The 12,250-nt window shown below is 45.1% G+C and overlaps 4 protein-coding genes across 7 annotated transcripts; 2 read left to right on the top strand and 2 right to left on the bottom strand.

Annotated features, from left to right (window-relative positions):
• On the bottom strand, nucleotides 1–1,053 carry LOC112900056 (peroxisomal membrane protein 11-4). Its single transcript, XM_025968782.1, has one exon. The coding sequence runs from the start codon at nucleotides 876–878 to the stop codon at nucleotides 189–191; it is 690 nt and encodes a 229-aa protein (XP_025824567.1). The 5' UTR covers nucleotides 879–1,053; the 3' UTR covers nucleotides 1–188.
• Nucleotides 1,054–2,058: 1,005 nt separating this feature from the next.
• On the top strand, nucleotides 2,059–4,679 carry LOC112901237. The gene is made up of 2 exons (XM_025970103.1): nucleotides 2,059–2,188; nucleotides 3,311–4,679. Exon 2 carries the CDS (start codon nucleotides 3,349–3,351, stop codon nucleotides 4,339–4,341), a length of 993 nt encoding a protein of 330 aa, XP_025825888.1. The 5' UTR covers nucleotides 2,059–2,188; nucleotides 3,311–3,348; the 3' UTR covers nucleotides 4,342–4,679.
• A 613-nt stretch (nucleotides 4,680–5,292) lies between these two features.
• Nucleotides 5,293–8,694, top strand: LOC112901691 (vesicle-associated protein 1-2-like). Of its 4 annotated transcripts, none has more exons than XM_025970652.1 (9): nucleotides 5,293–5,616; nucleotides 5,856–5,926; nucleotides 6,062–6,143; nucleotides 6,245–6,360; nucleotides 6,444–6,599; nucleotides 6,728–6,760; nucleotides 6,843–6,884; nucleotides 7,864–7,941; nucleotides 8,287–8,694. In XM_025970652.1, exons 1-9 carry the CDS (start codon nucleotides 5,559–5,561, stop codon nucleotides 8,392–8,394), a joined length of 744 nt encoding a protein of 247 aa, XP_025826437.1. In that variant the 5' UTR covers nucleotides 5,293–5,558; the 3' UTR covers nucleotides 8,395–8,694. The 4 variants fall into 4 exon arrangements, with proteins under 4 accessions (XP_025826437.1, XP_025826436.1, XP_025826435.1 ...); XM_025970651.1 differs by having other exon boundaries at nucleotides 6,722–6,760; XM_025970650.1 differs by having other exon boundaries at nucleotides 6,444–6,641.
• Nucleotides 8,695–9,057: 363 nt separating this feature from the next.
• Nucleotides 9,058–12,114, bottom strand: LOC112898969. The gene is made up of 6 exons (XM_025967295.1): nucleotides 11,737–12,114; nucleotides 11,313–11,420; nucleotides 11,024–11,185; nucleotides 10,883–10,943; nucleotides 10,064–10,188; nucleotides 9,058–9,430 (listed from the first exon to the last, which is right to left on the bottom strand). Exons 1-6 carry the CDS (start codon nucleotides 12,112–12,114, stop codon nucleotides 9,365–9,367), a joined length of 900 nt encoding a protein of 299 aa, XP_025823080.1. The 3' UTR covers nucleotides 9,058–9,364.
• Nucleotides 12,115–12,250: the final 136 nt, after the last annotated feature.

The following is a 12,250-nucleotide window of genomic DNA, read 5'->3' as shown; positions in this document are numbered from 1 at the left end:
TGTACCGAATGCACTATTAACGCTATGTTCAGTATTTATTTCGATTCTGGATCGCAGCATTACATGGTGGTATTCATGAGTTATGCCTGCTTAGCGAAACGGACAACGCAAATACGGGCAAAATCATCTCATGCGGATAAAAAGGGAGGAGGAGGGACGAATACTATCATGGCCCGGACCGGCCCATTCTACGACGGCCAGTTTCTGTACCACCCGGCCCACGCGGAGACGAGCCCGCTGATCCCCAGCGTGACGGCGTGGTTGCAGAACGGGTTGGGCTCGACCTCCGCGATGCAGATTACGAGGTCGGCGGCGTTGGCGGCCGTCGCCATGAGCCGCATCACCCTGTCCACCCGTATCCTGCGCAGCTCCTTCTCCCTGTCCGCGCCCTTCCCGGCGCCGGCTTCCCTCATCAGCAGCTTCCGCTCCTGCCTCAGCCCCCGCCTGATCATGACGAGGTCCATGGCGATGAAGAACACGTAGCCGACGGACTCGCCGAACGCCGAGATGAAGGAGGAGCGCCGCGCCAGCCAGGGCTCGAGGACGCCCGCGCGGGCCAGCCACGTGAAGTGGTCGAAGAAGAAGTAGACCATCTCGCCGGCGTTGGCGAGCACGGCGAGCGCGCCGAACTCCCCCGGCGGGGCGCGGCGCAGGTTGTTGAAGCCGGTCAGGAAGCGGCCCGACCGGAACGCCTTGCGGCTCAGCCCGGACGCCGTCTCCCAGCTCTTGGCGCGCTTCGCGAACTCCGGGCGGGATGACTCGGCGCCCCAGTGCGCCAGCTTGGACACGTACTGGAACGTCTTGACCAGCTTGTCGATGCCATCGCGCTTCGCGAGGAACACCACGAGCTTGTCGAGCGTGTCGCCGCCGGCGCTCATGGCGCGCGACGGGGGACAGGCTAGCTAGATGCTGTCCGTCTGGGGCTTGGCGTTGGAGCTCAGGGGGCGAAGCGCGCGCATAGGTGATGCTGGGAGCGAGGAAGTGAGCGCGAGCGGGCGGCGTGCGCGTGGCTGGCTTGGGATGAAGGCCCTGGCGGGTACTTGGCCAGGATGCGCTCTTGTCCTCTGCGCCAGAAGTAATTTTCTGGTGGTGATGAGGATTGAGAAGGGGATGTAGACGTGTAGTAGGAGACCCTCATCTTTGTCTGCTAGCTTGATCGGTGCCTGGGTTTGTTGCGGGCCTCTTGGGATTCTTTTCTGGCCTACTAGCTACAAGCGAAGCTGATTGGTACCTCTTGGATTCTTTTCTGGCCTACCTACAAGCAGAAGCGGATTGGTGCCTTTTGGGATTCTTTTCTGGCCTAGCAACAAGCAGAACGGAGCGTTGTTGAGTGTCAAGATAACAAGTGCTTTTTGGTACTAAAAATTCTTTCCTGTGTTTCCTGACAGTTATTTGGCTTCAGCCTTCAGGGTCGGGATGTGAGTCATACAAGATGGAAGAGATTATGCCTGGAAGGCTAGAGCTAGAACATGACTCGCCGAGGATGGATAATGGATGGATGCTTACCCGAATTGTGAGGACTGAGAACGATGTGTGTGGACTGAGCAAACTCCGGGACCAACTTCTCCGTGCATAAGAGTTTGATTGGTTCGATGCTAATTTTTGCCGAGCTAAAATCATGACAAGCCTAGGTATTGACTTACCCAAATTAGAGCATGCTAAAGTGTTGGCAAAAAAAGTTAGGTATCCATTTGGTTTAGTGCCAAAACATGGCAACCAATTTGTAAGGTTTAAGAAATTTCTAATAACTTGCCATTGTTTTGGTCATAAATATTAAAGTGTTAATTTTTAGATATAAACCAATTGGTAGCTAAATTTTATTAGCATGTCCTGATTTTGGTTTGGCAAAAATTGATATCCAACCAATCAGATTCTAAATTTCTAAATTCTTACACTGGAGATCCCATGAATCAGATCTTACGGCCCAATTTCTAAATTCTTTTATTGGACCGTACTCCAATGCGGCAGCACGGCTAAAAGCCCAGTAATGAGCACCACAGGCCCAATCATCCCTTTATTGGGCCGTACTACTTCGCCTCTGCCTCTCTGAACCTTCTGAAGCCCGGCGACCCTGCGTCCGGCGGAGGTGAAGACCGAAGAGTTCCGGTTGCGGAGGCTTCCGTGTTCCGTCCCTCGTTCCCCCTTCCGCCACCGGGCTCCGGCGTGAAGCCAAGGGAATTCCGGTCAGGTTAGCCTTCCGCTCGGTCCCGTTCATTCCTCGGTTTGACTCGTCTAGGGCTAGCCGCGAACAGCAGGTCGTCTTGCGAAATTTGTGGATCAGATCAAATTCGAGGCTCTGGGTTGGTGGAGCTCGCTGGATTTGTTTACATATGATGAGGATATTACACTATCTTGCACGCTGCGTTTACTGGCTGCATCCGGTAAGCGCAGGCGTTGCAAACCCAAGCCTCGTGTATGTTCAATTCGAGTTCGTTTTGGATTTTATTATGCCACTACCATCGGGTGTTTGGTTGGGGATATGCTGTTTAAGATCACTGAGGGAAAGGGCTGTTTAGGATCTTGGATGATTTTCCAAGGATTCTGTTTTACCGTCCATTGTCCAATGAATGAATATGCAGCTCTCATGGTTATTTGTCCCCAAAAACAAAACCCATTGTGCTGTCCAGTATATATGAGAGTACAGGTAGTAGGTTTCAGGCGGAGTGACTTACTTCTGTCGATAATGGTTATGAAATTCTAGATGTGCAGATTGTGCATTCTGCTGGTTTGGAGATTTTATTGCGAGTGCCCTCATTTTATTTTTCTACCGCAAAGCTTATTCTGAATTTGCTAGTAATTAGTTTCTGATGTTTAGTATTGTCATCAGACATGTCTGAATTTCTACAATGATCAATTCCTTGAATGTTTGACATATAACATTAGGAGCTAAAAATTGCAATTCTAAAGCACACAACCATTTGACAGTTTGTCTTTCTCTTGAATTTAATGTCATTAGACTTTTGTAATTCGATGTTACAACTTTTGTGCCTTTTAACGTGGTTATCACAACACTTTGATGGCTTTGCACTTATGAATATTAGGGACTATCTGCTTGTCATATGCACTGATATTTTTTTTGTACAGTTTCATGAAAAGGCAATCAAATACTAAGGCAAATGTTATATCCAAATTTTGTTTTTTGCTTTACTTTTCTCAATCTGACATCAAACTGAATTACATTTTATGATTTGCTGGTTTATTCTTTTTAGGCCACACTTTGAGTTTTTCTTGACTGTTAATTTGTTAAATACCTCTCGATCATTGAGGCACCCCAGATACTAACCCTTTTTCTTTTCCCACTTCTCTGCAGTCTGTAGTTCTAGAGACACATATTTCACATCCTATGCCATGGCGTCTTTACTTTGTTCCCAAATAAAATTAAGCAAAGCATTTGTTAGGAGGAATGTTGCTGAGAATGGACAAGTAAGCTTGGCAAGGTCTCTTCGCTGGAACCCTTTGCAATCAGGCCATTTTGAAAATCTTGTGTTGCGATGCGCCAAGAATTTGTCTTGGGAGTCTTCCCTTCCATATGCTTCCATGGAGGATGATGCCAGCATAATCAAGGGTCCAAATGTTATTGAACCTATTGATACAGAAGAAGCTCCAGAGATTCCGATCTTCCAGAGTAATCAAGATGTGGTGGAGGTGAAGAACGAACCTTCCATGCAGCTAACAGCGTTCAAACTGCCAATGTGGCTGATAGGGCCTTCTATTCTGTTGGTTACGGGTATAGTTCCAACTCTATGGCTGCCATTGCCTTCAGTTTTTCTTGGTCCTAACATCGCTGGCCTTCTATCTCTAGTTGGACTTGATTTCATTTTCAACATGGGAGCAATGCTTTTTTTCCTTATGGCCGACGCATGCGGTCGCCCAGAGAACAATATTTTCGACCTGAAAAAGCAGGTCCCAGTTTCCTATAGGTTCTGGAATCTGACTGCTAGCATAGCAGGCTTTATTGCTCCATTTGCCCTGTTTTTTGCATCTTGTAGGGGCACTCTGCAGCCACAGCTACCATTCATTCCATTTGCAGTGCTGCTTGGACCATATCTTTTACTCCTGTCGGTACAGATGTTGACTGAGATGCTTACATGGCGCTGGAAATCGCCCGTATGGTTGGTGGCTCCTGTGGTTTATGAGGGCTATCGAGTACTACAGTTGATGAGGGGACTTCAGTTGGCTGATGAGATCAGTGCGCCTGGCTGGATGGTGCAAAGTCTTCGTGGCTTGGTATCTTGGTGGGTACTCGTCCTTGGAATCCAATTGATGCGCGTTGCTTGGTTTGCTGGACTCAGCTTCACCAGGAATTCAAGGTTTGGGGTCAGTGATGATGTGAACCAGTAAATAAGAAAACAAAATTCCCAGTGTGTTTCTGGCACCCATGATAGTTCCAACCACTACGGCGCTCTTCATGTTGAGGATGGCACGTTTTTAATTGCTAGACGGCGTGCTGTGTACAGAAAGGCCTGAACATCGTCGAAAACCTGCAAGGCACCTTGCCTTGGGTAAATAGTGCGGCTACTCTTATCCAGGAGCAGGAACTAGGCCAAGATACTTTGAATTGTATAACTCCTGTAGTGCAGGAGCTAGACCATTTTACTGAGCAGTGAGCATCATACTGAACACAGAAACATCACTGTGTAACAAATATAAAAATATTTACTTACATCACCCAGAAGCCATTCCCTTTGCCTACGCAATTTTTTTGCATTTCTTTTGTCTGCTGCCAAATGCCAACAGAATCAGCTGCCTTCGGCTTTTGTATACTGCGAATGCTTGCGTCTTTCAGTTTCCTCATCGCTTGTCACGGTTCCAAGCAATATTTAGCCACGTCAAAAGTTCAAACCTACATCCATCGAATTCAGGAAGCAACTTTCCATTGTCAAAGAAGACAGTTGATAGCTCTAGAAGATGGTTAAAGTCCTAATGAGTGAACTTCTCCGCTCGAACCGCAAAGTTGAAAAAAAATTCAATGGTGACAACGAAAACGGCTAAAGTTCAAACGGTTTTCGAAATTCAGGTTCATGTTTCGTCTGGAACGCATGCAATTGCGGTAACCTGATAGGATAGTTTGCTTGCAATAAAACCTTGGGAAAAAGTAAAAACTCAGTAACGCCTCAAATCGCCATGTGTTTACGGCTCTTTAGTGCAGGCAGATGGCAGAATATGCATTCACCTACCGAACCTTTTTTTTTTTGCAGTTTTCCAGAGAAAGGAAAGGGTGATAAAGGCGTGGCGTCTTTTTTTTTTTTTTTAAAAAAAACTACAACTCGTGCTCGTACGAGTCGTCTCCACTTTCCAGCGACCCAGCGTCGACTGCCTCCCCAGTCCGACTCCGACCGCACCAACAGACCTTCCTCCCCTCCCGTTGCCTTCGGTGACTCCAAGTTCGCATCTGCTCCTCCACTCCACTCCACTCCGCTCCTGAGGCGACCGCAATCCCGCCTCGCTTCCTCAAACCCTAGCGCCCCGCTCGCCCGCGTCGCTGCCGCCCCGGATCAAGCCCGAACAGCGCCCGAGCGAGCGTCTCCCACCCGGATTCGAGCGGCGGCGGCGGCGGGATGGGGTCCGACTCCAAGGAGCTGCTCGGAATCGAGCCCCTCGAGCTCCGGTTCCCATGTACGGCTCCTCCGCCGAACATTCCCTCGTGCTGTAATTAATTAAGTGCTCCCTGCACATGCGGCTGCGTTGCTGTTTTATTTTTTTGGAACCGGAATTTGGGTGTGATGCTTGGCTAGTTGGGTGGCTGCTCGTAGATTCTCCCGCGCGTTTTTTCTATTCGAGAATAAGAATGTCGAGGGAATTTCGTCTTTGTTGTCGTGCTAATTTTATTCTCTCTGTCTTTTTTAATCATGCAGTCGAGACAAAGAAGCAGATCTCATGCTCTATGCAGCTAACGAACAGAACGGATGACTACATCGGCTTCAAGGTAAACTCGGCATTCTGAAGCCACCTTTTCTATTCAGCTAGTTCTCTCTGGCAAGGTTACAGAAGTCAGGAACTGCACAAAACGTTGATATCACGAACAGTGATGCATGATTTGAATGGATTTTGTGTGTGTCAGGTTAAGACGACGAGCCCGAAGAAGTACTGCGTCCGACCAAACAGCGGCATTGTGCCACCACGGTCCACCAGTGATGTCATTGGTACTTCCAACCTCATCTCCATCCCTGCAAGTTCAGTTTACATGGGTCTCTCCCGGATCATTATCATTCTGTAACACTTGACGCCCTTTCCAATTTCTTAGTTTCAATGCAAGCGCAAAAGGAGGCACCACCGGACATGCAATGCAAGGACAAGTTTCTCGTGCAAAGTGTCATTGTGGCTGAAGGCACATCAGCAAAGGACATAACTGGAGATATGGTACTTCACATTCTGAATTTTGTTTGTGAGATATTCCTGCTGGATGTTTGTTTCTGCAGTGCTTATGGTTGTACCTTGTGTAGTTTACCAAAGGATCAGGTAATGTGGTGAATGAGGTGAAGTTGAGGGTTGTCTACGTCCCACCACCCAAACCGCCATCCCCGGTGCGTGAGGGATCTGAAGAAGGCTCATCACCTAGACATTCATTGTCTGATGGAAGCAACTTGAATTATCAAGAGGTGAGATCTGCAAATATTACTGCTTGGTTCAATTCCCAAGAGGTGAGATCTGCAAATATTATTGCTTGGTTCATTTCCTTGTTAACCCTTAAATGATTTTCCTGTAATTGGTTTCCCTTTAGATGCAGACAAGGGAATCAGATGATCCACCATCCTTGGCTGTTAGTATCTTAACTTTCATGTGCATTTACTGATTACTGTTCTTTGTCATACTGAGTTGAACTGAACTGTTCCTGGTTACAGGCTGTAAAAGCTCAAAAAGACCAAGAAGGCTTTACCTCTGAGGTGAGCTCTCTGCAAAGAAAATCATAATGTTTGCTTTTCTTGAGTATCAGTTTACCACCACAATGACAACATGACCATTTCTAAACTGATGATACCTAAAAACCACATATCTGGAACAAATGTAGCTGTTATCTTGAGGCTTTTGCAGCATATTTGCTTTATAACTATGAATGATAAATGTTTTAGAGAGCCACACTTGTATTGATGGAGTTAAATGTTAATGTGATGTTAAGTCGACTTGGTAAATTTCTGTGGTGTCTGTAAATGATATAAGTAAATATAACATATCTTAAGATTTTTAGAAAGAGATGTTGAGTGCACTGAAATCGCATTCACATAGTGTGTTAGCATCCTGTCGAGCACGTATGTTGAAACCTGAAACCACCTTACAACAAGTTGATAGCAATTATTTCAAAAGTGAGCACAGAAACATTAAGCAAATAGTTGCAGCAGATGATGTTTTGCTCTCTTACACAATTGGACTTGAAAGTTTGGGATTTTGATTTTTATAGATCCTTGTGCAAGGAGATAGACATAAGCTACTAGTGAGTAGTGAATGTATTCAGGCTCTAGCCCGCCTAATCATTGTAAATTTGTCATACTTGCATGAGATTTTAGCATTGTGCGTCAACACCCGTACAACGGAGTTGGTTAAGTTTCAACTGAGTGCTGCTGTGTTGATTGATGCTTCTAGCTTCTTTATACTTATTGTCGTGCTACTGTGTAGATTTTAGCATGGTCCTTATATTCTCAGGATCTAGTTTTGCTAATGATTTATGTATTATCCATTGCCAATTGGTCCTTTATAGTCAGTGTGGATTTGTCTGTTTAGCTGATCTCACAAAATATTTTGCACTGTTATATATTATTTGTACTGCACTAACCCGTTCTCACTTCTCACATAGTCAATGTGCTCCAGTTCAACATTTGACTTGCATTCTTTGAATAAGGCACCTTATTCCTATTGTTCTCTTTGTAGACATCTGCTTTGATTTCAAAGTTGACAGAAGAGAGGAACTCTGCCATTCAGCAGAACAATAAGCTTCGACAGGAGCTGGTTAGTGCATTCTATCTTTATTCAAGCGTTTGGATGTATGCAACGTCCAAATGCGGCAGTATTCTTTTTCAGTAGTGAGTTTGATTGTTATTCCATCTGTATTTCATCTTCTCTTGTCATTTTGTAAAAGCTACAATCTTATGAATATTTGCTTACATCTCATTTGGCTCACATAACCAGCTGCATTCCACAAGGATGCAATATCCATGGCATTTCAAACTAAACATGTTAAATTGCTATCACCAGTGGCTCATTGGTAGAGATATGATGTTCACTAAAGCTGTGCACATACCATTATAGCAGTATTGTGGTTGTAATTAAAAATTCTGTACCAAATCTCGACAGGACCTTGTAAGGAGGGACCTCAGCAAGCAGAACGGCGGTTTCTCATTTGCGGTCGTGGCGGCCATTGCTCTCCTAGGGATTCTGCTAGGGTTTATCATGAAGCGATAGATGAGCTGGTGTTAATCTGCATCTTCTTAGACCGCTTCCCTCGTGAGATTGTATTCTGCCCAATGCATATTCACATGTACTACAGTGCTACTCCATAGCATATTCGGGATCTGGTGAATTCAGTAGTTGCGTTCACGTTCAAAAATTCAGCAATTGCGTGCGTAGCGGCTACCTCACACAGGCAACAAGCCTGTCTCCTTTGTCTTGTGTTAGCTCTTATGTCAGCTTGTGCAACTAAGATACTGTGTAACTATTGATATTTTTGTGGGCAGCTGTTGACAAATCCTTCTGGTGTGTTAATCAAGGAAAAGTGTGGCGATTTTTATTTTTTGAAAGGAAGCAATAATTTCTGCACTCGAGACATGGCTGAAACGGCGTAACACCCTCTGTATCGCTGCAGATGCTCAGTGGAATGGCTATCCCTGGTTACGATCGCGGGGACGCTGCGCTGTCCGGGCCGTACGCTACGAGCTGCAAGGCACGAGCTGAGCCATGTGGCGAATTGGCGATCCGGAGAAATCTGTGGACGTACGCTAGTTACGGTACGTCCACACCTTAAAAGAAAACGGAAATGTAATGCGATGGTACGAGTCGGCGAGTCGTGCGCATGGCCACTCTTTGGCACGACTCTTCCCCGTGCGCCGCATATAAACAAAGTGAAGCGACAGAAAACAACTGTCAATTTCAGAAACTGTTTGTTACGTGGCAGAGATCAGCACTCATGCCTAGCAACAAAATCTCTATTCAGTTGACAAGCTCATGTCGTAGCTTAAGTTGGTTTCAGTGGACACTGGACAGTAGCTAACTGGCTACTAAAAAAAGCTACACTACCGCTCCTCGTCGGTTCATATTCTTCGTTCTTCTCCGCATAGTTCTTCATGCACTTTTTCGGACCAGACTATCGAAGTACGGAAGCAGTGCGAATACTTCAGTGCTGGTATATTCTTCAGACCACCACCATGCCTCATCCTCATTTCTCGGGCTCCCGCAGCATGTTGCATCGAGATATGATGCTCCGGAAATCCTCGAGGTTTATCTGTGGAGAAGCAAAGCCAAGATGTAAAAAACTGGGGGAGAAGTATTGTGGAATTGAGTTGGAAGAGAAATTGCCATCCTGGTACTGTGCAACTTTGATATCCTTGGATAGAAATTCATGCACAAGTATTTCCCCAATTGGAATTGCTAGTGCATATCCATAATGCTAGCTAGTGTCTGCTTAAATTGGCTAGATATAAAAGGGAGGGACCCATACCTTTTATTTCAATAATACTACAAAATAGCAGCTGATCATTTTGTAAATCATGAACCAAACAAGTGGATGCCTTAGTTTGGAACAATAATACAGAAACTCCAATGTAACTAGCGATGTTCATATGAAGTTTAAGTCCTGTGCGGTAGTTAATTCCCTTAATAACAGACACACTTCTGTGCGTCCTATCCTCATCATGCAATCATGCTTAGGGACACGATATTTAAACGGCATTTTCCCTCCCCAAAAAAGTGCATATAGCAAGGAGGAAGCAAAACCTGCCAGTTCTGCCTACTTCTAAGTTCTGGGGAATGTTTCAGCAAATAACAGCTGCCAGGAACCAGACTGGTTCTACTTTTCCAAAGTGAATTCTGAAGAAAAACTCTGATATTTTAACTTAATTAGAAAACAAAGACAAACCTTTCCATCTCCGTCACTATCAAAGCAACGGATCATCTTAGATATCTCAGAATCTGTCCAGATGAAATCATTTATTGTAGCCATTCTTTCAAGATCCCACGGTGTGATATATCCTTTACCAACTTCTGTAAATCCAAAAGTGAACCAATTAATATTTTCATACTGTTTGCACAAGCAATGTACCAAGAACAACAAAAAATGAAGCTTTACAGAGCACGCCACAAGTATAAGCAATAATTATGTCAATTATGTGCTTGCTCCTTAGATAATCACATCCCCCTCAAAAAACCCATATTTTCAGGTTGCCTTGTCAGATAACTAAAAATCTAAAGCAGTACTGACATCCTGTACTCACCTGTTGGCAAATATTGTGCAGCGAATAGATTATAGACTAAAGTAACTTCACAAATATTCTTCCCTGTATCAGTTCCATGCTAGGCTAGGTGCAACAAAATATCAGGATAACGACATGACTATTCTATAGAATAGATGTTGATTCCTTCTAAATTTGGTTTGCAGTTCTACTTTGCATCTAAACCTACAGCTACTCAAATGTAGATGGGGACTTGGGGGGAAATTCTATGGCCTCAAAACAAGTATGAGGTACCAAACTAAACTAAAAAAACATCTGCACCAAAGATCACATGATTTCCTACAAAAAGAAGTGGCTAAAAAAAAGTTTCTTTGAGTTAACAACATTTCCTGGAAAGACTATTCATTATCCTAGGATGAGGAAATGATAAATCCTAGCTGCATGACTGCCAGATATGTAGGAAACGAAATTTGTTATTTTGGTGTCAGCCTGTCAGATAAGAGTACCATCAAATGAGAAGAAGAATGCAACCACATCATCTTCTGTCAGTTGAATCCTGCTCTTACCCTGAAAACAGCAGAAATCATGAGTATAAACATACATGAGACAAGTGAAGCTTAATAAATGTCAAGCCGGAAGGGATGTACCAGCATTTTAATCTTTCTGTTCTTAGCTGAGTCTTGAACCGATGTTTTGCCATTATTCTTGTATGGAGTGCCTTCACTTGCTTCCTTTACTGTGCTTGAAGTTTCTGCGCGAATTGCAGTCACAGACTTTTCTGAAGATTCAGCCAGGGAGAGAGCAATTGCCTGCATATTAGCATAGCTAAAGTACCGATCAAATAATACAATGAAAATTTAGCACAGAAGTTTAGGGTTTAAATGACATTCTAAGATTAATGTTGTTTGGTGGTTGTATTTGTGGTTATCACAATACCTGCTGTAAGGCATCATCATCATCAACGAAATCAGTAGAAGAAGAGCTACCTTTTGTAGCCGCGCTCTTTGTAGATTTACTTGACTTTGACAATTTCTTTTTCTTTCCCTGAAACAAAAGGAGAAGTATTACGAATGCAATATGCCCATATATCTGATATAATACAGCAGCTGATACCGTATCGTATTCTTACATCAGCAAATCTCAAACCCATGGCGCTGTAAAAGTTGCCATTTGTGTTATTAATTATGAGGGTCTCTCTTTTTTCTAAAATACTTCAAGAGGATTTAACTTGGCATTGGCAACCACAATTTGTTACATAAGAAGCCATATTATTATCATCACGAAACTAAGCTAGCCCCATCAATCAATCATGACACAGAAAGTAACAGTCTAAAAGAGAAAAGGGGGAAACAAGAGGCACCTTGGCACGAGACCTAGACGCCGATTTCCCCTCCCCATCCATGTCGTCATCTTGCCCGCTCTCCGACGAGCTCTCGTCCTCGTCCTCCTCACCGCGGCCGTCGTCGGACGGGACGTACTCCTCGTCCTCGTCGGCGGACCGCTTCTTCTGCTTCCCCATAGCCGCCGCCGCCGGAGACGGGTTGCGGAGGAGAGGGGACGCTGCGAGGCCGCGGAGGCCCAGGGCCTCAAGGCGGGCCTCGTTCTCGCGTATCCTCTCCAGCCGCTGCCTCTCGTACTCCGTCAAGGATTCGTCGGTTTCAACTCCCGCCATGGCCACGCGGCGGCAAAAAGACCTTGCCCTTCTTTCTCCCCGCTTCTCCCCTAGGCCCTTGTTCATTTTCTCAAAATCAAAAAAAAAGAGGAGAGAAAAGCTCACTCCGGGAAACAGGTGGTGCAGGGCAGCAGGGCCTACCTGTGGGCCGTGTGTTGGCGATTTGAGCCCTAAGGCCTGCTCTGTTCGATGCGTCCCCTGC

The sequence above is a fragment of the Panicum hallii genome, chromosome 7 (genome assembly GCF_002211085.1).
Source record: "Panicum hallii strain FIL2 chromosome 7, PHallii_v3.1, whole genome shotgun sequence".
Taxonomy (NCBI): domain Eukaryota; kingdom Viridiplantae; phylum Streptophyta; class Magnoliopsida; order Poales; family Poaceae; genus Panicum; species Panicum hallii.
The sequence above is the reverse complement of the archived record's forward strand: the minus strand, read 5'-3'. Positions and strand labels throughout refer to the sequence as shown.

What these genes read in the sequence shown, in the direction of transcription:
- LOC112900056 (XM_025968782.1), bottom strand. Translation starts at nt 878, where the DNA reads ATGAGCGCCGGCGGCGACACGCTCGACAAGCTCGTGGTGTTCCTCGCG.
- LOC112901237 (XM_025970103.1), top strand. Translation starts at nt 3,349, where the DNA reads ATGGCGTCTTTACTTTGTTCCCAAATAAAATTAAGCAAAGCATTTGTT.
- LOC112901691 (XM_025970649.1), top strand. Translation starts at nt 5,559, where the DNA reads ATGGGGTCCGACTCCAAGGAGCTGCTCGGAATCGAGCCCCTCGAGCTC. An exon ending in ATGACTACATCGGCTTCAAG is followed by an intron (nt 5,927 to 6,061) that starts GTAAACTCGGCA and finishes TGTGTGTGTCAG; the next exon opens with GTTAAGACGACGAGCCCGAA. An exon ending in AAGAAGGCTTTACCTCTGAG is followed by an intron (nt 6,885 to 7,863) that starts GTGAGCTCTCTG and finishes TTCTCTTTGTAG; the next exon opens with ACATCTGCTTTGATTTCAAA.
- LOC112898969 (XM_025967295.1), bottom strand. Translation starts at nt 12,114, where the DNA reads ATGAACAAGGGCCTAGGGGAGAAGCGGGGAGAAAGAAGGGCAAGGTCT. An exon ending in ACAGAAAGATTAAAATGCTG is followed by an intron (nt 10,944 to 11,023) that starts GTACATCCCTTC and finishes TGCTGTTTTCAG; the next exon opens with GGTAAGAGCAGGATTCAACT. An exon ending in ATAGTGACGGAGATGGAAAG is followed by an intron (nt 9,431 to 10,063) that starts GTTTGTCTTTGT and finishes GCTTCTCCACAG; the next exon opens with ATAAACCTCGAGGATTTCCG.